Genomic DNA, 24,966 nt, shown 5'->3' on the forward strand with positions numbered 1-24,966 from the left:
TTTAAGGCCCAAATAAGTGATTAAATTATTTTTACAAAATGAAGTATGGGGAAATCTTAACCTCTGTGTTGTTAAAGACACAGCTTATAGTGAATTTTAATTGCAGAAATATGAAAAATGGTACTGTTCACTACCCTGGGTGAGAACAAATGAGTCTGATTATCTCTCCTGTAGCCATAAAATTTAGCAGGAGGCACTAATATTGAGTGGAATAGAGAGAAATACTGGTGAAGACATAGCATTCTTAGCTGAATTCAGAAAACTATAAGGCAAGAATAAAAGAATTGTAGTAGTTCTTCACATGGGAACTTTTCAAGGCAAGCTAGTTTTTAATTATGGCAAAATAAATTAACAGTTGTCCGAATAATTGCTGTTAATTTTTTCATTTGAATTTTCTTGATCTTCAAAGCTATATGTGGCAGATCAATTTTTTGGGACTGTTTAAAGGCAGTGTGAAACCTGTGGTGTCATAGTGGTTATTCTCTTATCTGCCCAGTCATCTCATTTGTAGTAACCTGGGGACAGAGAGGTGTGAATTTGTACTCCTAGGAGTCCTGGTTAGAAGAGTGTTGTAAACTATGTTGTGTAAAGATTAACTAAATTAAAACCTGAATTTTTTGAAAATGAAAAGTGATTTCACACTCCACCAAACTCACAAACCATGAGGTAATCATGCAAATTTTGGTCACTTTGTAGGCCCAGTACAACAGTTAAAAGAAGAAAATCAGTCAGTCATGCATCAGGTTTTCTTGGTGTTGCTTATTTGGCTTTTGATTTAGTTTTTTTTCAGCTTCCTTCTCTTTTTTATTCAGGTTTACTTTACTAGAAGTCAACAGTCGCTTTGTGTATGGAATGTGTTGAGTCTGTGTCTCATAGTCATACAATACAGAAAGTGCTGCTGACGTTTTTTGGTGTTTGTTTTTAAAATAATAGAAGACTGCCACACTTATTGTGGGAGAACCACCAGAAACTGAAAGTTTTTTGTGTTTCTTAAAATCTACATGAGCTGTTATCACCATTGCCATTTACATACAGACATCTGCGGGTACTTTGCTAATTCTTAGTAGTCATGGGAACCATCCTAAGGGTGGAGCAATTTGCTTTCCTCCCCATGGGTTTGACTCCTCTCAGTTTTAATTTTTCATTTTTATCCAGAGAAGTGCCTCATAATTCAGGAATGGTGTAGTCTGTCTTCCTTAGGTGAACAGTAGGCAAAAAAAAAAAACCCAAACTAAACAAAAAAAAACCCCAAACAAAACCAAAACATTAAGTTACTTTTGTTAGTTGCTGTTGTATCAAATAACTCTGAAATTTGTAGCTTCCTGACTATAGAAAACCAGGCAAACTAAGAAAACAACAATGAAAATTTTAGTTTTGATCATCATACTCCAAACAAATTGTCTCTTAAAACTAGATATCTATTTTTTAGTCAGTAAAGATTGAGTGTTCATATAGTCTCTAGTGTTTCCATTTTTAAATTGACTGAAAGGCAGTGTTTTTGTCCAGTACCTTATCTGTATTTTGTGGAGCATTTACACAAATGTGTGGTCCTTTCCATTAGGTGGTCAGGACCGAGAACTTCTCCGAAGGAGAAAGGAGAAATACAGACAAGAACTAATGGAACAGATCGCTGAGCAACAGCGAAATAAAAGACGGTAATGGAAAGTTACTATATTTTTAAGAGATAATGGCTGAAATTTAAAGGCATTCCATTAATTCAGTGTGGTAAGAAGCAATTTCATAACTAAGGGATTCCAGGTAGCTGAGTAATATTGCAGTTAATTAAACTTGTCGTCATGAGGGTTTTAGTTTTTAATGAACATATTCACAAGCTTTCAGTGGAATGAAGAAAACCCAGATACTTTTTCATTTTTAAAATGAAATTCCTAAGGGTAAAGAAGCTTTAACTAAAGTTATCTTTTTTTGCTGGTACAGGAGTGCCTAAGTAGTTGGCAAAGTTGAAAATTAGTTTTGCTTTTGCCCTCCAATTTTAGAAAGTAACCGTTCATTTTTAAAGCATTTGATCATCTGGCTTATGCAGAATAATAAAATATTAGTTTCTTCCTTACCTATTAGTCACTACCTACTGAATGGGTAATGTCTAGATACACAGCAATAGTAGAGAAGGGATAAGGAATTAAAAATCAGTTACTACTGGCAGTCTCATTGTGACAAAAGTTGTACATGCAGAACAAGCCTAAGCCCAGAAATTACAAAACAGTATTTACTGCTGCACTTTTGAATCATTCATTTCAATGTGTTTAATGTTAACTTCTTGAATGTGAATAAAGACAAATTTTTTAGAAATGTCCTGAAAAGTTGTAGTAAAAAAGAATTGTGGTGGTTTCTCCTTTTATGGTAGTTGGATTTTACTAGGTGAAATAGGTGATAGCCAGATACTTCCTTAGAGTTCTGTGTATTTACAAATATTATATAATTTCCTCCCCTGACTCCAGAAGAAATCAAGTGGAATCATTGTCTTTTGTTATCCTGTATTTTCAGAGTTCTTTTAACTACAGAGTTGTGAATTTGTGCTTTGAAAGAACGAATATAGTTGCTATTTCTTTCTGATTTGATCCTTTTTTTAAAAAAAACAAAACAGTGAGAAGGAACTTGAGCTCTCAGTTGCTGCTTCTGGAGCTCGAGACCCAGAAAAGAAGGTAAGAAATTTGGATTTTCTTTCATCTATATAGCCTATTATTTTTTTCCTTACATTCACACTCTGGTTGCTCAGTCACAAAACTCTGTAGAGTTTCTACAAAATGAGAAATGTTGGGTTATTTAATAGGGCATCAGTGTATAACAAAATTGAAGCCAAGGATGAGGAGGCTGTGTCATGGTTTAATGCCAGCCAGCAGTCAAGCTTCATGAGCAGCTGCTCGCTCACTTCCCCACCAGTGGGATCAGGGCAAGAATAGAAAAGGTGAAAGCTGGAAAACTCATGGGTTAAGATGACCACACTTAAACAGGGAAAGCAAAAGCTGCACACATCAGCAAAGCAAAACAAGGAATTAATTCAGAGCTATCCATGGGCAAGCAGACGTTCAGCCGTCACACGTCTTGGGAAGATAAACAACATCCCTCCAAACATCTTCCCCTTCCTGCTTCTTCCCCCCGCTTTATATACTGAGCATGATGTCCTCTGGCCTGGAATATCCCTTTGGTTATTTGGGGCTGTCTGTTCCAGCTGTGTCTCCCCCGAACCCTCCCCAGCCACACCCAGTCCCCTCACCAGTGTGGCAGAAGAAAAAGCAGAAAAGGCCTTGGCTCTGTGTAAGCCCTACTCAGCAATAACAAAAAACATCTCTATATTATCAGCTCTATATTGTGTTCAGCACAAATCCAAAACACAGCCCCACATCAGCCACTCTGAAGCAAATTAACTCCTCCCCAGCCAAAGGCAGCACAGGCTGTAAGTCATTACACATGCTTTCAGCATAAGAGGAAAATATTTTCATGGAAGTTATCAAATATTTTGCTGTGGCCAAGTGGAAAATGGACAGAAAGGATAGAACTTAGTGTCCTGTGGTAACCTTCTAAATGCACACAGTAGTGTGCATGTCTTTGGGAATGCAAAGTATGCTGCAGAAAGCTTTTTCTCAATTAAAAAAAAGGTTGTTTTGCAGATGAGTTGATCTCATTATAACAGTTTTTAATTTAACATTTGTAAATTTTTAAGTGATCCAGTATAGTGTTTAGGATTACAAGTATTTTTATAGGATTTTGTAAAAAGCAAGATGTTTGGTATGTTGTTTGTAAGACTTAATGCAGAGTTACTACTGTCTCCACTTCCTTAGTAAGGTGATAATTACATTAAGAATTTTGAGGAGCATACATCCAGGAGTAGGTCATCAGCACTAGTAACATAGACTGATAGTCTTGCAGAGGCTGACAGAACTTGTGTGATTTGCATGTACTTGCTATATGCTCAAAGCCATTGCAGGTTAGGTATGGTGGTGATGTGCTGTTTAAGATGTAGAGTGGTACTTTCAAGCAAGAATAGACTGGTTATTAAGTTAACTGGTTACTGGTTTAAATTATCACCAGTGCTGTTTTTGGGGAATGCTTTGACACAGATTGAAACTTGTGCCATTTTTGCAGGGTTCAGTAGAGGTGAAAGAAGGTCCTCTTTGCTAGAAAATGAAGGTGAATGAATAGCTGTAAAATGCTATTAGTCAGATCCTTGTGGGTCCCTTCCAGCTCTGAATATTCTGTGAAACCATTTCTTTCTTTCTGTGAAACTTGTGAGACAGACGACTAAGAATGCACACAAACAAGCAATTAAGTTGAATCAAAATTCTTACTCCTAAATGGGGAGGGAAAACAACCTGTCTAGTTGCATGGTCCTGCCCTCCCTGCATAAAGTGTCTGCCATGCTTGTTTGGTCCCTGTTTCAAACTGGTTCACCTTTTTTACCCAGTAAAATCTGAATATTTTTTGCTGCTTTAGTTGGTATAGAGGAGTCAGCTGGCTGATCAGGGATTCAGATATTGAAAGGGAGAGGAATGGAGGGTACTGCTGGGAGGCAGGCAGGAGAGGAGGCAGAACTGAGCAGAGGATGCTGGCTCTTCTGACTCAGAAGTCCACAAGGTCAGTGTAAACAGTTCTGTGTAATCAAAGCTGACTATGCAGAAGCATGCTGTGCTGCAGCACTCAATATACCATACACATCTCAGTCAGAGTCTGCAAAGTGCCTGTTGTAGGAACAGAATTATATCTAGAGCAAGTACACGGCATGCATAGTGTTTTAAAAGCACTAATTTAGCTGAAAGCCTTCAATTAAGTTGAATTGCTACATTCATTAAGCATCAGTCACTGTTAGCTTTAAATTGCCTCTCAGGGAGAGATTCTAATTAGGTGCATTTCTTGATTAATTACAGGTTGGTTAAATAGGAATGCCTGATGAAGAATCTATAAATGCAGACTGTTGTATATGCTGCTTGTTTAAAGTGAAACAATCCCCAGGATGAACTGAGTGCTGAAACCGTGTCTGAAATCAGCTGTAGAGCTGAAATCTGGGGCATTTTGGGAATGGTTTCAGATTAAAGTTGTTAGTGAGAAAGGCTGTTTTAAATGTTCTGCTGCTCAAGACACTGAATTTGAAAACACAAAAAAAATCTGTAGACTGCTTTGTAAAATTAAATTGCTTTAGGTAGTATCTGTTATCTAATTTTGTGTTCACATCTAGAAATCTGAAGTTAAATGTTATAAGCAAATACTCATGTCTATTAGATTTTGAGAATTTTTATCTGAACACATAGTCCTTGATTGGACTGAGTGAGTACTAACTGCCTTGTATATACTGTCTTGCAGCTAAGTGATGAAGAGGTAAAGATTTAATATTTTGTTGAAATATTTCCATATTGTAGGGTAGATGGTTTTCTCATTGATATTTAATGCATAGCTGGTTTTGGGTATTACTTTCTCTGAATGCATGTTGAAGAACTTCGATATTAGGACCAATAAATTCAGAACAAAATCTGTTGTGCTGTGTATGATTTGTTTCCATTCTATTATATTGCTTTATTTAAACAAACATTAGAATAGTTAGGCAGAGCAGTTGCTGTAAGGGCTTTCTGGGTGTGATAGGATAGTTCTGAAACTAACTGACTTGCATGCCTTCCCATTATTTGCATGTTGCTTTTGACTTCCTTCTGAGGCTGCCAGTTGTCAATAAACATTTGCTACTTCTGTTTTAAAAAGAACTCCCCCCAAAAACTTGTAATTGTTGTGGTTGAAAAAAAAAATAAGATCAAAGGAATTTAAAAAGTAAAATAATGGTATTGCAAGGAAATGTTTACTGGAAAAAGTCTCAGTGTGTATTTGATTTTAGTTTTTGCTGATCATGAGCTATTTCAATCTTGGGGTGGGATTTCAGAAACTTCTCTATACATAATATGAGAATCACTGTAGAAAATTGGCATCTGTAGACCAACTGTTCTACTGAGAGCTGTGCAAATATTTATTTTTCTGGACATTAACTAAATACTTCCTAAAACCTATGATAAGGTTGCTTTTTGTAAATCTCTGATAAACTTCCTGGATTTCCTTGTAATACTAGATTCCCAGTAGATCACTGGGGTGAAAAAATGCAGTTACTAGAAATCTGAGCAGCTAGTTGGGATCCAGTGAACTATTTAACCCAAGGTAAATGGACATTCAGAATATTTCCTAGTAATAAGGTAACTGTTTTGCTTTGGGTTTTTTCCTCTCTTTTTCTCTTACTTCTGTTTTTTTTTTATCTTCAGCCAAATAGATTGAAGCAGTTTGGCTTAACAGCAAGAGCTTTTGAAGAGAAAGTACCTCCTGAAAGGCCCAGGGTGGCTTTCCAAACTCCAATGCCTGCCCGTTCAGCCTCTCCTGTGAATGAAGACTCTCAGAGTGATAAAGACTTTCAGAGGGGTGTAGTCAGCAGTCTTGGGGAAATGGCAGCTCCCAGGTGCTTCACCATCTTATTCATTTTATGTGTTAAATAAGATTGTTGTTTAGCATGTTATTACTGCTGAGGTAGAGCTCAGTAGTACTGTTGATCCTTCTCCAATGAACTGATGAAGGTAGAAATAATATTTTGACAATTAACAGAAAACTAACTACTTTGCACTGGAATAAACTTTTAATGTAAATTTCCTCATGGTTTATTTGAAAGCATCTATGGAGGCTGGATTGTCTCTGAAGGCAGATCTTTCATAGTGGATGTTTTTGTAGGATAAGGGTTGAGCTGTAGAAGTTATGTCCTGTAGAAATTGTGCCTGTAATATTGAATCATGTTGTGGGAATGCTTGGGCACATGCCCTGCAGAGTCCATATTTTCAGAAGGTTGGTATGGCTCCTATTAATTAAGCAGTCTCCGAGGGCTGAACTCAGGAATGCACTGTGGCAAGGACAGCTTCCACTAGGTGCTGTGGTTGTGACTAAACTGTTCAGGGAGCGAAGGAACTTCAGGCATGTGGCTGAAGCTGTGCTGTTCACCCTTTGACCAGATCCTGACTTGTTTTCTTTACTGATGTAGCCAGGAAGTACCATTAAGTGAGCCACTTAAAGAAGGCGTGCTTGTTTTATGTTCTTTAGATCTCTGGAATAGTATAGTATAGTACTGTGCTCGTGTACTGTTCCCTCAGGGAAGGTTAATTCCCTACTGAGACTTAATGCATCTTGTTCCTGCATGCCACTAATGAGAGTTCTGCAGCTGAACTAAATCTAGAATTTTTCCATAATGAACTCACTTTCTATCCCCGTCCCTTCTCCATTCTCTTTCTCTCCCTCTTCTTCTCTCTTCCCCCCACTTATTTTGATGATGTCTTTTCAGTTGTACAACAAACCAAGGAATTGTGTCCATTTTTTCTTTAAGGCTTGCACCATTGCCACCACCTCCACCACCAGTTTTGACAGACAACTATAAAACACCTTATGATGATGCTTATTACTTTTATGGCGCTAGGAATCCTTTGGATCCTGCTCTTGCATACTGTAAGTTGATGATTTTAGGTGGATTGGTTGTTAGGGTGATTCATAGGACTTCTTTTAATCTAGTTAAATGATGAATAATGTAGAACTTGTAACCGCAAATTAGACCAATTTTTTAGATGTATATTGAATTAAAAGGGTTTTTTAAACGTTCTGAATTAAGTGATTTTCTCCAGCAACAAAAAGGGCTGTGACTTCCAGATATCTTGTTCATCACTTGAATAAGCTCTAGTCTCAGATTCTTTGCTGTTACTCCTCTCAGATAATTTTCTTTGTTCAAATTATTAAATTATTGATAATTAAAACATTATGTCCTAAAATCACTTAAATAATAATTACATGTTTAGGCATTGTTACAATTTCAGATATAATTATCAATATTTTAAAGATATTTATAAATACATAAAATATATTAAAATAACGTATGAAGTGGTCTACTTTTATATTTTAAGAACTCCTTTTTTCTATCCTTTGCTTCATGATGATTTCATGATTGAAACTATTGTGATGTGTGTAGGGACAGCCTGGATTATGTGGTGTTTGTTTTTCTCTTTTTTTCTATTTTTTTCTTTTTTAGAGAAAAAAACAGAAATACTTAAAATGTTTTTTGTGCTACCTTTGTGCTAAAGGTAAAATAAAGGAGAAAAAAAACTTAGAAAAATAGCTGCTTTACTAGTTGAATGACATTTGGAAAGAATGAAGATAAGTGTCACCATTAAGCGAGTAATTTAATTTTATTTGATTTTAGAATATGTTAATGAGGTAATTTGTAAAATCTAAAGGGGTTTAGTTGAATTTAAGAAATGCATTTGTACCTTGGCATTGTATTTCTTGATTTAGAGGGCATTAAGGATTATCTGAGTTTGTTATAGAAGCTGAGAGATCTCTTTGTTCTGCTCTCACAGAGTTTTAGCAGTGAAATCTATTCTTTTAAATAATGTCAAATATTTATATCTGAGCATTCAAAATTTAAAATATGGTTTGTTTTTTTTTACTGTGCAGATAGTACAGATATGATGGGAACTCAGCCCATGCCTGGTCTGGATCCTTTAGGCCAAGCTCCAGTAGAGCAGCCTGTGTAAGTATTATCTATATTCATATTATTTGTGTGAATTTATCTGTATTATATTATTTTATCTGTGTTGATATTCTTTTTTATAATCTGTATTATAATCTGTATTATATTCTTCTATCTGTATTCATTTTGTGTGGGTAATATTTTGCTGAGAACAGATAGGCCTTTGAAATAAAATGTGTTAAAGACAGCTCTTCAAACCTTTAATTAAGGATTTCTATCTAGACAATATAAGAATAATTCAATGAACTGCTATTTTCGTATGGATTTAAGAAAATATTTGGGATTATAAAGTGCCAGGCTATGGGAACAACGGACCATAAATACTTCAGGAAGGAATTTTTTTTTTTTTTAATGTCTTAAATTACCTTTCTCTGGACCCTGTGATGTTTTCCTTTTATATATATGATTTTTCAATTTAGAAGTAACATTGGACAGACGAATACAGGAGACAGACAGAGAAGCATAGGAGTATATTCTGAAGGAAAAACAAAGCCTTCCAAAGAGGCAACATTATCTTATCAACAAGAATTACAGCAGCAGGTACGGAGTGATAAAGCTTCTGACTCTTGATTCTTTTATTTTTTGACATATAATGGTAATAACTTTAGTACTCTTTCAGACAATTTTATGTAGCTTACAAATAAAAAGCTTTTTGCTCTCCTTCCTTTCATCACTTCCTTCCATCACTTCCTTCCTCTGACCCTGCTTTAGCGCATTTTAGCTCTTCAGGTGGACAGTAAGCTCTTCAAATTTTTTGTCGGAGGCAGAGAGAATATTAAGAATGTTACAGCAAATAGATTAGCTCCAGGCATGTAGCTTTATACAATTATTTTCAGACACGTAAGAACGGGCATCTTAAAAGGAATGGCTTGTATTGCTCTGATATTCCAATATTGCTGTAATTATTAGGAGCATTCTAATTTCTGTAAGTTCTTCGTGATCATTTGGGCACTAATTCAAAGGTTTTCCTCATGTTTATTTCCAGTGTGTTTGTAGGTGGTGTCTTACTTCTTAGGTATTTTTTTGATAGACTAGACAAATTATTTGGGTCTCCTGTTCCAGTAGACAACTGAATCCTATATTCACTTTAGTGGCCTTTTGCTGCTGGACCTTGTGGGAGTTTATAATTATAAAATGTATTTGACCATGATGAAACATGTTACTTTTGCAGAAATTTTCCTAGAACCCAGTTCAGGGGCACTTAATGTTTTCTTATTATTTATGTATTTCTTTGGTAGAGGTAAATAATACCTAAAAATATACTGTAGTTCTAATTATGTTTATGCGTAAAGGATAAAGGAGAGGCTGCCAACCAAGCTAAAATAAAGAATAGAATAACCATTTAGGAATAATGTCAGATACTATACAAGTGGTTCTCTGGAGACATTTTCTCACTATAGTCCTAAGTAAGTATTATCTTTCTATATGAGAGACTGCACGATTTGACATAAAGGTCTAATAAACGTGGCATGATAAAATCTTCCATAGTTATTATGGTTCAAAGCAATCAGAGGATTTTCTTCTTTTTGCTATAGATAAACCTGATAATTTTTGTAAACAGTTGAAGTGGCTAGATGGGTCTTTGTTGACTCATTATATCTCTTAGGAAATTGTGATTACTTGATAAAGGGAAATTATAGAATCATACAATGGTCTAGGTTGGAAGGGAGTTTAAAAATCATCTCGTTCCAGCCCCTCTGCCATGGACACCTTCCATAGATGAGGCTGTGTGACGCCCCATCCAACCTGGCCTTGAACACTTCCAGGGATGGGGCATCCACTGCTTCTCTGGGCAACCTGTTCCAATGCCTCATCACCCTCATACTGTTTTATCTAATTATATTCATCTAATGAAGTGTTTTTCTAATGCACACGAGAAATAAACTGTATTTGTCCTGGTTTAGGGCAAATTTGGGAGAAAACCTTCAGTGGGGCTCCCCCCGGGAAGCAAACCCACGTGGCCCTTTTCTCCCACCCCCCAACTGGTTCGGGAAGAGATTTCTCTGAGAGAAGTGGAAAAAACCTGTTTATTTCACAGGCACAGCACTACCCAGCACAAAAATGAATGATATCAAATTACAAAACCTCTCGCTGTTCAGAAGAGATGACAAACTTCAGAGGGTCTCTTTCCTGTGGGTGTTCGCTCTGTTATCAGTCCCTCTGGCGCTGGAAAATGCCACTGCCCAGGCTGGGCTCCCGGTAGTCCACGGGTGCAAGCTCCCAGTGCTCCCCCGAGTCCCCAGTCCAGAGCAGGTTCGATTCGTTTCAGAAAAAGGGAAAGAAAACAGTCCAGGAAGACCTCCCTGCTCCGGCTAGCTGGAAAGCCAAGGCGATCTGTGTCTTGTTGTCTGTCTGTGCTGTAGTCAAAACTCCCGATGCGGGGGGAGCAAGTACAGTTTCTGATAACAAACTCGGTGCTTCTTTTCCACTCACTTTTACTCTTAGATGAAATTTTAAGAATACAAAATCTGTGTCTGGGTTAGGTGGACAAATGGGGATACAATTTAACATCATAATCAACCCAGGACATAAACTTAAAAAAAATACAGTAATATATTTCAACTACATACATAATTAATATTTTAAAAGCTTTGAGTAGAAGATGGACTTTCTAACAGCTGTTCACTTTATAAATGCTACAGTTATTAGAAGACTTAGTTACGTAAATGATTTTGAAGAAAAAAAAAGAACAAAGCATATATAAACATTCCTATTTTATATATGTAGATCACAGTGAATTACTGCAGAAAACTATTTTATGAATGATTATAGAATTGTGGAACATTCTGTTAAGACGTTTATTATTAGGAGTTATCTCCAGTCTAAATTTTGGTTAAACAAAATATACCAGATTGAGAGAAAAATGTGCAGTAATATTATAGAATTTTGTCTTTTTAATTTTCAGGCGGTATAAACATCTGTATCAAAGATCCAAAGACATGGAACTTTTTATATGTCAGATGTGAGCATTTTTGGAACTTGGAAGTCTTATACCCTGTAGGATGTTTCTCTGATTATGCACAACTGGACATGCTCGTTTTGACAGTAGAATTCAATCCACTGTCTGCGGTATAGACAGTGAACTGTTTGGATTTGCTTGATGTAGATGAGGGAAATAGATAATGAGAGCATTCAGTTTGCTCTGTAAAACTTTTATTAAACTTCTACTTAATGTAATATTATTGTGGAACTAACTTTAGTTGGTTTGTTTTTAGATAAAAGAGAGAGAAGAGCGACGCAGACAAGAGCGAGAGGAGAAGGAGAAGTTAGACGCAGAAATGAGGAATTACAATCCTTGGGGAAGAGGTGGTGGTGGTGCTCCTCTGAAAGATGCAGAAGGAAATCTAATAAGTATGTTTGTGAAAATTAGGGGTTGGCTTTTCAAGACTGATATTTTCTTGCTCTTGTAAGGGCTCTATTCAGTATTATTCCTTATTTTGTAACGCTGGTAGCGCTTGAAAAATAAGACTTACTTGTTTCAAGGAGGTGCACTCTAGGAATAGTCGAGTTATTATTTTGATTCCTGTAGAATCATTCAAAAAGTACAATCTGAACAAAATGGGAATCACAGGATATGTCAACTGTAAGTGAAGAGACAATGCAGTTGTAAAAGAAGAAGGAGAAAAACAAGCTGTCAGAATCATCTGCAGTACAAATGTGCTAAAGTCTGTTATGAAGACATTTATTTAAACATGTCCTAGGAACAGGTTTTTAATTTTTTTTTCTTTTTGAAAATGATTTCTAGGCATAGAAATCTCTAATTCTGATATGAGAAATGGAAATGTGTTTATATAAATACACAAATCTAAATGGAATATTTATATTTCCCAAAGTAACACTGCTGGTAAATGGCTATATAAAGAGTACTCAGCAGTTGTATTTTTTAAGGCTTACTTTTTTTCCAAGTGCTGTTGTTGATGGGAGTAGTGAGCTGGAAGATAGCTATGAACCAGGTTGTTCATCTACCCTTCCAGTAAATCATTAAATATTTACTGGATAACAGTTTATATACAAAAGTAATTGGTTTTAGTTGTATGACACCTGAGTAACATATGTCAAAATTAATAGTATATTTTAAGAGTAGTGGGTAAAGTTTAAATGCTTTTTAAAGATTTTGTGGCCAAATTACAAGTTTAGAAGCTTATATTAAGGATCCAAGCTTGTGTTTATCTTCAAGGCAGATACAGGTGCTCATACTGCCTGACTTCAGGCACTGCATTCACATGTTTGGCTTCTTCCTCTAGGCTTTAACAGTGGTGTGACTGGAAATGCAAAGGTCTCATACTGGCCTGAGCTCTGCACGTAACTGCTGAGAAGTTAATCTCTGTCTGTAAATGAGAAACTAAGAGAAAGAAGCTTCCTACCCTGTTCTCCTGAATTAAATATATAAAATACTTTTCCCACCATAGCTTGACAGCATGATGGATAAGCTATGAGTCAAGTGTCATGAAACAGAACATGCTTTTTGACATGTCTTTTTTATGTGGTGTGGCTTGTCTTTTTATCCTCTTAAAAATGTCTGTATATAAAATGTCTGCATATATCAGAGCTTTTGAGGCTCTGATATATGCAAAGGTTGCTTTACAGAAAGTCATAGAAATTAAAGTTCTTGGAATCTATGTGCTTAAATGACTACAGTAATTCATAATTATCAGAAACATTATTTTAAAAGGTAATCTGAGAACTGTGCAGTATATTTTTCTTTTGAAATGAACCTTGTAAGTGTAAGTATGGTAACACTTCAAAATGAGCTGAAATTAACACCTTTGATCAGGCACCGCTTAAATTTTGATGAAAATGTTGGATTATGTTTCTTTGCTTACATATTGAAATCTGCACCTGGATTATTACTGAAGACATGAATACAAAAATATGCTTCAGTGCTTCAATTGCACTTACTTCTCTCAACAGCAATTAGATTCAGCACCTAAAATATCAATACTAAACTCAAAATTATTTTACAGCTTTAAAGAGATACAGGAAAGGGTGGTTTCTAAATATCTGCTAAACATAGACTTGTCAGTCAATTTTGTCTTTTTGTTCTTTATCTTTCCATTTAATAGCATTTTGAGGCAGGGGAGAAGGGAGGTTTGTTCTGAAGAATCATTCCCAACAAAAGAAAAGCGACAAAATAAATCTTTTAATCTGTTAGTTCATAGTATCTAATTATTAGTATTTCACCCTTATCCTCTGTTTTCTTGTATTTCCTGAATTTTTTGTTCCCATGGCTGATATGCTCAGGAAAAGTAGAATCTGATCAAAACTCCCTGTATTTTGGAGACTCTACAGTAAACATGCCTTTATGAGATTAAAATACTATAAACAGTTATTTCCCCTTTCCTTTAGCGGACTTGAATATCATGCACAAGCGAAATGAAGAGGCATATCATAATCCAGAGGCAAGACTATATGAAGATAAAAGGGCTATTGTTGACCTAAGTTTGGCCTCCTCAAGACCTGAGAACTCAGAAGCATCTACAAATAAAATAGCAGGTTTTTAAGAATACTGTATTACTCCTCTAATTATCCATAAGTCTTAGTGATCAAAATTCCATAGTTCTTTATCTCTTTCTGGTAGTCCTATGACAGTGTTAGTGCTCTCTACCTGTAAAGTCAGTATCATGCTTCTTTCCCAAATTTCTTTATTGCTGTCACTGTGTGCTGTTAAAATCTTATCTGTCTTGTGAGTAATGATAACTAAAGCTGTTTTTGCCCTGAAGAGTCAGGATCAGTATATTAGTTTTCCAGATTTGGTGTTTTCTAATCAAATCTTTGTACATGTTTCTCTTATTTTTAAATGGCACAGTAAAACACAACTGTATAGTAGGTGGGAATGTGGAATAAGAGGAGGTCTTCAGGTGTATGATGTTAGAGGTTAAGGTGAAATTGGTATAGTAACTAGGTTAACAAGTTCTAAAAAGTTGTAGGTAATTTGGATACTTATGGAGCCCTGTGCCTCCAAGGTCTAGGGATTTTGATTTATTTTCATATTTTAAAACTAATGCATCTTTATCTTCTTATGTTTTGTGAGACATCTAAATGAGGGTACTGTGTTACTCCAGACCTGTCCCTAGTTTAGGATGGGCAAGGGCCAGGATCAGTGATGATCTTCTCAACTCAACTTAGATGCTAGTTTTCCTTATCTTGTTTTAATTGTTGCACTTCTTAATAAAGAATTACATGGTATTTGGGGAGTGAATCTATGTTGCACAATTGCAATTTCGCATCCTTACCACTAAGTTTTGTTCCTTTTGTCCCATCTCTCTTTATCCCCAACAGATTATATATTTAACCATTTGGTAAGAAGTGAAACAGGAAGGCTGATAAAGTAATAATTTAAAACAGCCAAGAGCCCCCTGGTTAGATCACTTATTTTGGGATCAGGAGGTGGTGCACATCAGCGATGGGAGCTTTATAGTCTTGCACCTTGAATTTGATCAGTCACACAGCAGTGGCTTTGTGTATGTTGTGGTGGGTTTGTTACTTGGTTTTGTGGGGGTTTTTTGGTACACTGCCCTCTTTTAAGAGGAAACTCACAAGACAGTAGCTGGTACACAGCGTGCATTTTCCTTGATACTTTCTATAGTAACTTTTCTGTCTTGTACCCATGCCTTCTAAATGGTATATAAAATTTATTCTGCCTTTTTATATGGAAGTAGCTCCATCATGATAGAGCCACATGGACATTTAGTTATATTTTGGAAGCATTCAAGCACTGCTTCCATGTAAGGAAAAAGAATCTCAAAGTGTACTCCTTGGTATGCAAACACATGCTCCTAAGGCTAGGCTGTAGCAGTAAACACGTGCATTCCTATGGGAATACTTTAATGTATTATTTATGCTTTCATCTGACTTGGATGTTCCCCTTACCATAGGGAGGGGAAATGTAATGTTCATCTCAGCTCAGTGGAGATACTGCTCTTGCACATCTTTGAGGCAGTATCCTTCAGAGCAGACACAGTACAAATGAAGAGTATGCTGCATGAGCTGGAAAGTTAACACAACTTACTCTACTTTTCCTTTACTTCCTTTCTGTGCTGCAAAACCTACTCTGTGTGAAATCTGAATTAATCCTCCTATCTAGAGCCTTGGGGACTGTATGGTTATGTTGTGGTCATAACTCAGGGCTAAAGGAAACCTGACACTTCAAACTTCATAGTACAGAAAATACTATACCGGCAGAAGTCAGATTTCTGACTGCTTAGAATTTTATTAGCCACTCTGGGGCTTTGCTTTTTGTAGCATCCTTTGTTATTTTGTGTAAATATTTGTTCTGATAGGATGCTCTGTTTTTAAAGAGTGAATAAACCTGAGGAACAGAACTATTTGTTCTAAGTCAGAGGAAACTCAAGCAGTAAAGTTACAAGGTGTTAAGTATTTGCTATTCTAATTAATTTGTAGGTAATGTTCTTACATACTGAGCTGCAGATTGAACAATAGAATAGGTTACTTTAATAGGTGCTATTTTGTAGAAATGCAGCTCACTTGGATGGTATAAACAGTTGAAGCCTGGCAATTCTTCCAGGCAGAAAATGTAAGAAATTTCAGGCCCAGCTATAGCCTTGAGTTACGGCTGTCATGAGCTTCCCTTTGAAACCAGTGTCTTGGATTCCTCCTCCCACACTCTGGCTTGCTGACTTAAATTGTGTTTGTTTTTTATCTGTAACCTTTCCCCTCCCTTAGGTATTACATTTGCACAGGCCTCTCCTTTTGCTCGAGGTAATGTGTTTGGTGAACCTCCATCTCCAGAGCAGCTTAAGCGACAGGAATCCTACAAGAACTTCCTGCGTCTACAGGTGAATGCTCATGCCAGATATCATCTGGTGAAATAAACTGTAAAAAGAGTGGTTGCACTCAGAGTAAATCATCACTGCTCACCAAAGACCTTAACTGTGCTATCACAGTCAATTCCGTACACAAGAGGTGTACTAAAAGCTACATACTATAGAGTTCCTTGGATTTTGGCTTACATAATAGCATCACTTAGGCAAGCACAATCTAGGTGCTTCTTTTTTTTTTTTTTTAAGTACAGCTCTCCAAATATGGTATTGAGTTCTGAAACTATGCATACAGTACAGGTTTGCACACATAAATGACTACAGAAACCAAGACGTTTGCCTTTTGAGGTCTATGTGATATAAAAGCACATTTATCAAAATGAAATGGTGATCAGTCATAGTGCAGTTATTTATTGATGAGTATATAAAACTTGATTTTTCTTCAATCAGCTTATGTCTTCTGTCCATAATACTTCACATTTAATCTTGTGCTGCACAAATTAAATATCAGTGTAATTAAATACCATTACCAAGGAAATAATAAATAATTTAAGAGACTACTAAAGTCATGCACTGGTTTGATGTAGATCTCTTGAAAAGAAAAGATCAAGGTTTTTGTCCCATGCATAGGGCTGCCAAATAGACTAAGGAATGGGCAGATCTTTTGCTTTAATAAGTCAGCACTTTGTCTAATAATACTGCAATTGTGGAATGGGAAAAGATAATTGCCATATCTTTTTGGTTTCCCATCCTCCATTATTTAATCAGTGAATAAAAGTGTTGATCCAGCACATCTGGACTAGAGCAAATGTTAGGAAATACTCTGGTTTTATTAGTGGTGTTTATAAGTAGTTTTCTTGTAGGGTGGTTGGTTCCAATGGCCAAAAAGAAATAGTAAAATAGAATCTGATTTTAAGGGAATTCTGAAGATGAAATACAGGACAGGCTCCAGGATTCTTTCAGTTGCACCCTTTAGCTTTTGATTTTGCAATTAGGTACTGCAAAAATCATGGTGGTAAATGTTAATCAGATTGTTTCTGGCTATTGACAGTAGACTACTTCTTTGTTTTATTTTTAAGATTGAAGAAAAGAGACGTAGGGAAGAAGCAGAGCGAGAAAAACTTAGAATGGAAGAAGAAAAAGAAGAAAAACGACTTGCAGAGCAGAGGATGAGAATTCAAAAAGCATATGAACAGGAACTAGAGGAGAGAAGGAGGAAAGATGAGGAGGTGTAGTATTTTGATACTTTGACTTCTTTCCATCCTAAACTAACCCTTTGTGATACTTGTTGTCCAGAAGGTAAGCTGAGAAGTGTCCTGTGAGTTGGTCTGTGCTTTTAAATGGGTCTGCATTAGGCAGAGGAGAGGTGGAAGATTGTCAGCGTTAACTAGCACATTCTTCTCACTCCTTATATTATACTACAAACTTGAAGTACTGTTAATTTTTTCAAGAAAAAACCTGTAGTTTTATAAATGACAGTGGTGCTCTCCTTTCTCAAAGAACTTGGTGGTGAGGACAATAAAAAGCTTTATCAAATCAGTGAATTAAAAAAATATCATCCCAGTTTTTGTCTTAAATCTAGCTCTCATGGAATTATTTAAAAAATGTAACTATGCAGGAATATTTCATAAAGACTTCTTTGAATTGGCAAGGAGATATCTGAGTCAATACTGCTTGTTTTGGATGAATGCCAAACAAATCTAGTGAATGCTTTTCATGGAGGTAAATTCAAACATAAATCAATACCCATGGATTTAATTCATACACCAAATTTTTATTTCTTGGGTTTGCATTTTTTAATACATTTGAATTATTTAGAATATAATAAATGATTGTAGGAAGAGCCCACACAAGCCCATCAGAGAAGGAGTCTTTCAGTGCCTTATGGAATTATGGAAGATAATTGAAAATTTCTAAGATGGAATGCTTATTTTATATTCTGAATTCTCCTTCCCTAGTATGAGCAAATCAGTTGGATGAGCCTTGTTTTCTGGAAACTAGAGCTGGTCTAGCAGAGAGTAGGGAGTTAAATGGTGTCATTGCTATTCACAGTCACATGACTAAAACTGAGACTAGATGATAATTTCTCTGTGGTCTTGTGATAGTGTGGTGCATGTCTGCAGTATGTTTTAGTTGAATCTGAATTTTTGGAAATGACTCCTACGGTTTAGCCTTAGCTGATGGCAGATCTGGGGTCATAAACTGGTGTTTATTGATGTTATTAGAAATTCTCTTTAATGATGTTAGCAAAGCCAGGACTGCTAATGTTTGATATTTGCATGAGATATATTTTAATTTGGATATTTGAAGTCAGACTAATGAAAGATGCTTTTTTATTTCATACTAATCACTTTGATGTGTAATTTTAACTTCTCAAAGAAAAAGAAAACAAAACTTCAGTAATTGAGTCTTTTTTATGTATTAATTATGTTACAGCGAAGGTTGAAAAATAAAGCCGTAATTCACTTAGAGGAAGAAAGGAAAAAAGAGGCAGAAAAGCAGCGAAAAGAAAAAGAAGAAAAGCAAGAGGAACAACTTAGACAATATTTTGAGAAAGAAAAGATGGAAGAGGAAAAGAGGATGGTATGTTTAAGTGACTTTCTAAGATAACTTATAAAAATAACTGGATTTTAATGAAATCACATGATTTCTTAGACCTCTGACTTCAGTGTTGGTCCCCTCTCAGTTTATCAAACTGCAGTATACTTTAAGCACAAACAAAGAACAACTGATATAAAAATCAGACATACTGCAGTAAAAACTTATCTTGATCAAATTTGCATTAAAAATAGTAAAAGCAAGATTAATAATCCGTACTTAATAGTTGATTTTTATATCTGCTGTGAAATACTGACCTGCATTTGCTGAGGTGTAAATGGCCTAATAAAAGTGTTTATTAGAGGACAGGTAGGACTGTTCATCTTGAGCAATGGTGTTTTTTGCAATTTGATTATTTTCCTTTCACCCAGATTATGTAAATCCATCACATAGAGTTCTGATGGACAGAATCTAAGTAAATTATAAAATTGTCTCTCATAAAATTGATACTAAATTTCTGTAATTTCTCTAAAATCAACAGATATAAAGGAAGTGTCTAGAGTAAAAAAGATGCGTAACTGAAATATAAATTGAGAAAAAAATCACCCTACAACATAGAAAAAAGGTATTAAAATTGCTATAGGTAGAAAACAAAAATCACAGGAAATAATTTTTGCAGTTGTTTTATGCGTTTAGGAACATTTTTTCTGTCAAAGGAAAAGCACAAGCAAAACTTCCCCGTCCAAAATAACACTTTATACAGAAGCTATAGGAATGTAGTTTCAGTCTTGGTTTCCTCCCTGCAGTTATCACGACAATCTTCGCCCATCATTCCCGCTCTTCAGAACAAATCAGTAAGGAAAGAAGAGAGGATTTCCTCTGCTGAGAGCCGTCTGTCCCACTATGCACAAGTACGATTGTTACAGCAAACTTCTACTGGTTTATTTAAGACAGTGCAGCGTATGAAATCATGCCAAGGTTTTAAAGTTTGCCAGTTGTTACTGGAATGCCATGGATAATGAGACAGTCTTTACATTTATCAGTCTTGGAGCTCTGAAATTGAAGGTTAAATTTTATTTCAGGTATTGAAGAATTATTTTTGGCAGTGTGTTACCTTAATTTTTTTTCTGCATGTGCATTTTTTATAGGAATGAGTACCTCATTTTAGAGGGGACATACACTGTCCAGATCCTTACCAGGGGTCTGATGATCTCAAGATTTAGGATAAGAAAGTTTACATATAGTCTATCAGGTCATCTTTTTCACTCACAGAAGCACTTAGCTCAGGCATGAAGTTTAATGTTTATTTGTAGCTGCTGACATTCTTGTGTAATCTTTATGTTTTTGAAAGTACAAGAAGATTATTACTCCTAATATGCTTTGCTTTCTTCTCTGCATCACAAATGAGTTACAGTAGTGGTTCTGAGACCTCTCATTGCTTTAACTTGATAATCTTCTCTGGGGCTTTTTTGGCTTTTAAAATAAACTTCTCTTAGAAGAGAGTAGATGAAATGATTATTTAAGATATTTGAATCTCAGGCTACACTTCTGCCTTTTTATTGAAAAAGTGTTTGTTTGTTTGTTTTTTACCAACTCTTTGACTGAACTGGGCTAAATACTTCATAGTGCAGTTTCAGAGAATATTTTATGTCACACTTTAAACCATTGCTTTCCCAAAATTTCCTAAATGTGAAGAATGCTCTGGAGGTAGGTCAGTTTATTTCTTTGGCACTACTTGGAATAGATTTGTTTAGAACTCTGAATATTGCATTATAGGTATTGTCATAGTAATGTGGATTGTGTATTTAAAGATCAGATTTAAAAAACCTTAGGCTTTCACAGCCTGTAAGGTTACTGTTCTGACTTCCAATTGTTAATGTAAATTAGATGTAAAATAAGGAAATAAAATGTACTGTAATGTCTTCCTTTTACAAATTACATTTCATATTGATGATGATCACTAGGATCCTGCACAGCCAAGAGCTCCTTCTCCACCTGTCCCTGCTAGAAGGAATCAGCTGCGTTCATTAGGTGGGTATTTGTTTTCATTGCAAGCTCCCTTTCAGTTACAACAAAACTGTTCTCTGTTACTGTTCCTTTTCTTGCCTGCAAAAGAAGTATTTGTCCTTTAAAATTCGTGTTTCTGTCTAGGTCTTTTCTCTCTCTAAGTACTATCAGTGTATTTGTATGGTATGTCTCAAGTTTTAAGACAAAATAAAAATGCATTTATTAGGTGTCAAAAGGAAATATGTTTTTGTAAAAATTTTGATAATGGAATAGTCTGCATGGGAAGTGCTGGATCTCTTGGAACAGTGGTAGCACTGTGACCAGAATATGGCAAAATGGGAAAGTTTTGGATTGGCTGAGTAACGGATTAGACCAACAGAGTGTAAAGCATTGCAGTTCTAACTCTTAAATTCTAACTACATTTGTTAGTCTGCCTAATCCTCACCTCATTCCTGTTACCTTTCGCCGACGATTCTAAAATTCAGATGTGCTGGAAGGATCTCCTTTGCTTTTTTATATTACTTATCCTGGCAATATGTGGGTGGAAAGCAATAGTTTTTTTGCTGATACTTTTTTTACAAGTATATAAGAAACAACATGTGAAATGTAGCAGTAAGTGATGTCCTACAAATGCTAGCCTGCAGCAGAAAGTACCTGTGGCCATTCCAGGGAGCTGTGGATTTTCCACTAAATGGTACAAAGTGGTTCTTGATGCAGCCATTGGGAATTGATCGATGTAGACCTTCTGTCATGAGAGAACTAAAGACACATAAATCGAGTCTCGTGTCTGAGGATTTAAACTAGAACGACTTGCTTGCCGGCTAAGTTCTGAACACTGAAGTCTAAAAGTCAGTAAATTACCAAATTATAAATATGTTATTTGGAAAATGAGGAATTTCTGAAACAAGTTTAACTTGTGGGGGAATGCTGTCCTGACCACAAAAAACAGTATAGACTCAAAGCAGGTCTGAAAAGTCAACATAAGCATGTACTAAGAATTGGAGTTGGAACTCTTGACCACTTAAGAGAATCTGCACTAGACAGACAGATATCCCACTTTTGAGTCAGGGAAAAAAAAAGATGTTGAGTGCTTGCAGATACCACTGCAGCTCCTGTTATCTGAAGATTGTGTAGGTTTGCATATTTCAAATTAAGGCTATTTACTGGCAACACCCACTTGTATTCCATAGCTTTTCCTTTTTTAAATACAGTGAAATATTTCCAATGCCATTTGTATGTTTTCTGCTGTTCAGGGGTTCTGGTCCTTGTGCTGTCTCAAAATGTAAACTGTGATCTAATTTCTAGTGTATGGAATGTTGCAATTCTCATGTTTGTACTATCTTTGTTTTAATTAGCATCTCATTATATCTGTTTTTCACATTATTTTTTACTTATAAGTAAGAGGCAAAGTTGCTCTGACACTCCTTATTTTTAAATTATTTGTGCTAAATTCCAGAGGAAAGGAAGAATGTGATAAATGAATTATCAGAGATGAGGAAGCAGCTTCGTAGTGAAGAGAGGAGACTGCAGGAACAGTTGCTAAATGTGGCCAGTCATGATAATGTACCAATTACATGGTAAGAATTTAATCTTCTGTTTTAAAAGCTAGATTTTTCACAGTGTATTATTAGCTAGTATTAGTTGGCCAATATACATGAGTGGAATGAAAATACAAAGGTAGAACTTATATAGAATTTTTTTTTTCAATTTTTTTCTAATGTGTTTGTGTTTTCTCCAAGACTCTTGCTAAAATTTATTGTAAGAATGGCTGTGCTGGTGAGATAGGAAGTTTCAATGCTCTCACTTGAAGAGTGGTCTAAAACTGATGTGTAAAGCAGAATTTTATCTCATTATTTTTTTCCTAGGGCATAATTTGTGTCTGTAAACTGCAGTACTACTGCTGCAGAATATGCTTATGAATACTGTACTGTTGTGGAAGTACTTCCTCTCTGACTGAAAAATCATATTCTCTTTATTAAATAAATTTGGTTTGCTTCCAAAATTTATTAGTTAATCATACCAATTAGCTGGAAGAGACACATCTAATTACCAGCCTTAGATCCACTCTGTGAAGTATGAGGGGTTGTTTTTATAAGTAGGTTATCTCTTTTTATAACACAATATGCAGTGTCATAACTTTCAAATCTATTTTCCTGATTTGATAGTTTTATTTAAAGATTAATGTTCTGAACATTATCAATATATATCCATCCAACTCATTAATATTATTGTGTTAAATTACTTTTTGCTTGTTTTACAAACCTTTCAAGCAGGAGGAGAGAGAAGAATCCAAGGGACATATTTGAGATGGCCAGGCTTCGTCTGCAGGCTCCAGTTCGGCGACCTTCCTTAAAGGAGGCACAAGATCCTGTCAATATACAGAATATCTGGGAATTTAATGAACTTAAATACAAAGGCAGGTAGATCATCTTGTTACTGATGAAGAAGGGCAGGGAAACATCTGTCCTTCTCCATCTTCCATTCCATGTAGGATTTAAAAACAAAAATAAAAATCAGGCTCTTCATGAGCTACTGCCCATGCAAGGCACTTCATGGGCAGTATTTTGTTTGTGTGTGTGTATTTCTCTGTGGGGCTGTCCAGCAATCCCATGGAATTCTTGGCCTTGTAACATTGCATCATCACTCGGAGCTGAGTGACCTGTCTTCCAGTCCCTGCTTCTTGTGCATTTGATGTCATGGTATTGCTGAAAATAGACTGAGTTGGACCTTTTTACCAACCAACAAATTATGTTTCTGTGTAACTCTGTTTATTCTTTACCAGAAAACATACATTTTTAATCTAGTAAAATTGTAAAATCATTGCTAAGTTGTTCATCCTCTTGGCCATTGACACTATTATTTTTAGTGGTTTTTTTATTACTTAGATATTTCTTTAAAAATGCTTTTCAGAAATGTTAATTTAGGGAAAAAATGTTAATTTCATGTCTTTGCTCTAGATCCTGAAACTCGTATGGGCTTGAGGCAAATGTATCCTGATCCTCCAAGAGATGACCAGACTCTAGAAATTCAACAGCAGGCACTGTTGAGGGAGCAGCAGAGGAAACTTGACAGAATGAGAATGAGGAGAGAAACAGAAGGTAAGGAGTGAATGCTCTGAGATAAACAAAAATCCTTGAAATGATGTGTTTTGTATTTGGTAAGAATTAAAACCCACTAGCACTAGTTTTACTTCTTTCAAGTGCACTGTCAGCACTGCAGTATGAAGCAGTAAAACACCAGAACACTGAAAGTCTATTGTAATGTAAGCATAAAAAGATTGTTTGGGGGAGCTTTTGTTGTTTTGTACTTAATTTTGGAATTATTTAATTACTTGTGACAGCTTCTCTTTGGCTCCCTGAATTTAACTAGTGCCTCATACTTCAAAGATTGTAAGGGAAAAGTAGTTTTTTTACTGTTTCTTGGAGAAAACTCTTGCTATGAACTGTGAAAAAAGTGTTACAGATAAGTTCCATGGAGTAATTCTTGAGTTCTCATGGAGGAAGTAGGATGGCTTTGAATTGTGAATTGATTAAAATACAGCCAGTGTATCTTCACCTTGGTCTCCTTTTGATGGATGGAATTTCTTTTATTTCCATTATCTTGGGTTGATTTATTTTAAAGTTTCAGAAACCAGTATCCACACCTTTGCCTTAGAATCAACATGTGAGAGATCATAACTACTTGGAAGCTCTGGAAGGAAAATGTTGCTTGTATTGCTAAATAGACTTGATCCTAAGATAGTAAACATTAACAGCCTAACATGGAAAATATTTTGGCTGCATATTGCAGAAGCAGTGAAAAATAGATATATTATCCCTTTTTTTGCATGTTAGAATTAATTCCAAATGTAAGGTTCATTCAGGTGTCTTCTACAAGCAGACATGAAAGAGCAGTATTTCCAGTTGTTTTAGAGGATATTTAAAATTATAATGAGAATTGCTTAAGCCTATACAGATGAACTCAGTTTTGAGTGCAAGATACAGATTTCTTGGAAAAGTGTTTGCCTCTTTAATTCAGACTGGCCTAACTAAATTTTTGAAGAGAAAGTCACTTTATTCCTGTGGTGGCTTAGCCTTTGCTAATAGCCAGACTCCCACCTGG

The 24,966-nt window shown here is 35.7% G+C and overlaps 1 protein-coding gene across 7 annotated transcripts in view; it reads left to right on the top strand.

The window, feature by feature from the left end:
• CSPP1 (centrosome and spindle pole associated protein 1) overlaps positions 1-24,966 on the top strand; it is a 62,120-nt gene that overhangs the window by 24,376 nt on the left and 12,778 nt on the right. For 4 of the 7 annotated variants that reach the window (XM_058833097.1, XM_058833101.1, XM_058833103.1 and 1 more), the window contains 16 exons: positions 1,562-1,655; positions 2,603-2,660; positions 6,249-6,439; positions 7,349-7,467; positions 8,467-8,542; positions 8,962-9,082; positions 11,758-11,893; positions 13,889-14,035; positions 16,226-16,338; positions 17,400-17,549; positions 18,757-18,903; positions 19,665-19,769; positions 20,823-20,889; positions 22,322-22,442; positions 23,136-23,281; positions 23,823-23,963. In XM_058833097.1, the coding sequence (XP_058689080.1) occupies positions 1,562-1,655; positions 2,603-2,660; positions 6,249-6,439; positions 7,349-7,467; positions 8,467-8,542; positions 8,962-9,082; positions 11,758-11,893; positions 13,889-14,035; positions 16,226-16,338; positions 17,400-17,549; positions 18,757-18,903; positions 19,665-19,769; positions 20,823-20,889; positions 22,322-22,442; positions 23,136-23,281; positions 23,823-23,963 (1,932 nt within the window). Of the gene's footprint in view, positions 1-1,561; positions 1,656-2,602; positions 2,661-6,248; positions 6,440-7,348; positions 7,468-8,466; positions 8,543-8,961; positions 9,083-11,757; positions 11,894-13,888; positions 14,036-16,225; positions 16,339-17,399; positions 17,550-18,756; positions 18,904-19,664; positions 19,770-20,822; positions 20,890-22,321; positions 22,443-23,135; positions 23,286-23,822; positions 23,964-24,966 lie in introns of those variants that run through there. The other 3 variants (XM_058833104.1, XM_058833100.1, XM_058833102.1) reach the window with 3 other exon arrangements.

Source organism: Poecile atricapillus, chromosome 2, assembly GCF_030490865.1.
Source record: "Poecile atricapillus isolate bPoeAtr1 chromosome 2, bPoeAtr1.hap1, whole genome shotgun sequence".
Taxonomy (NCBI): Eukaryota; Metazoa; Chordata; class Aves; order Passeriformes; family Paridae; genus Poecile; species Poecile atricapillus.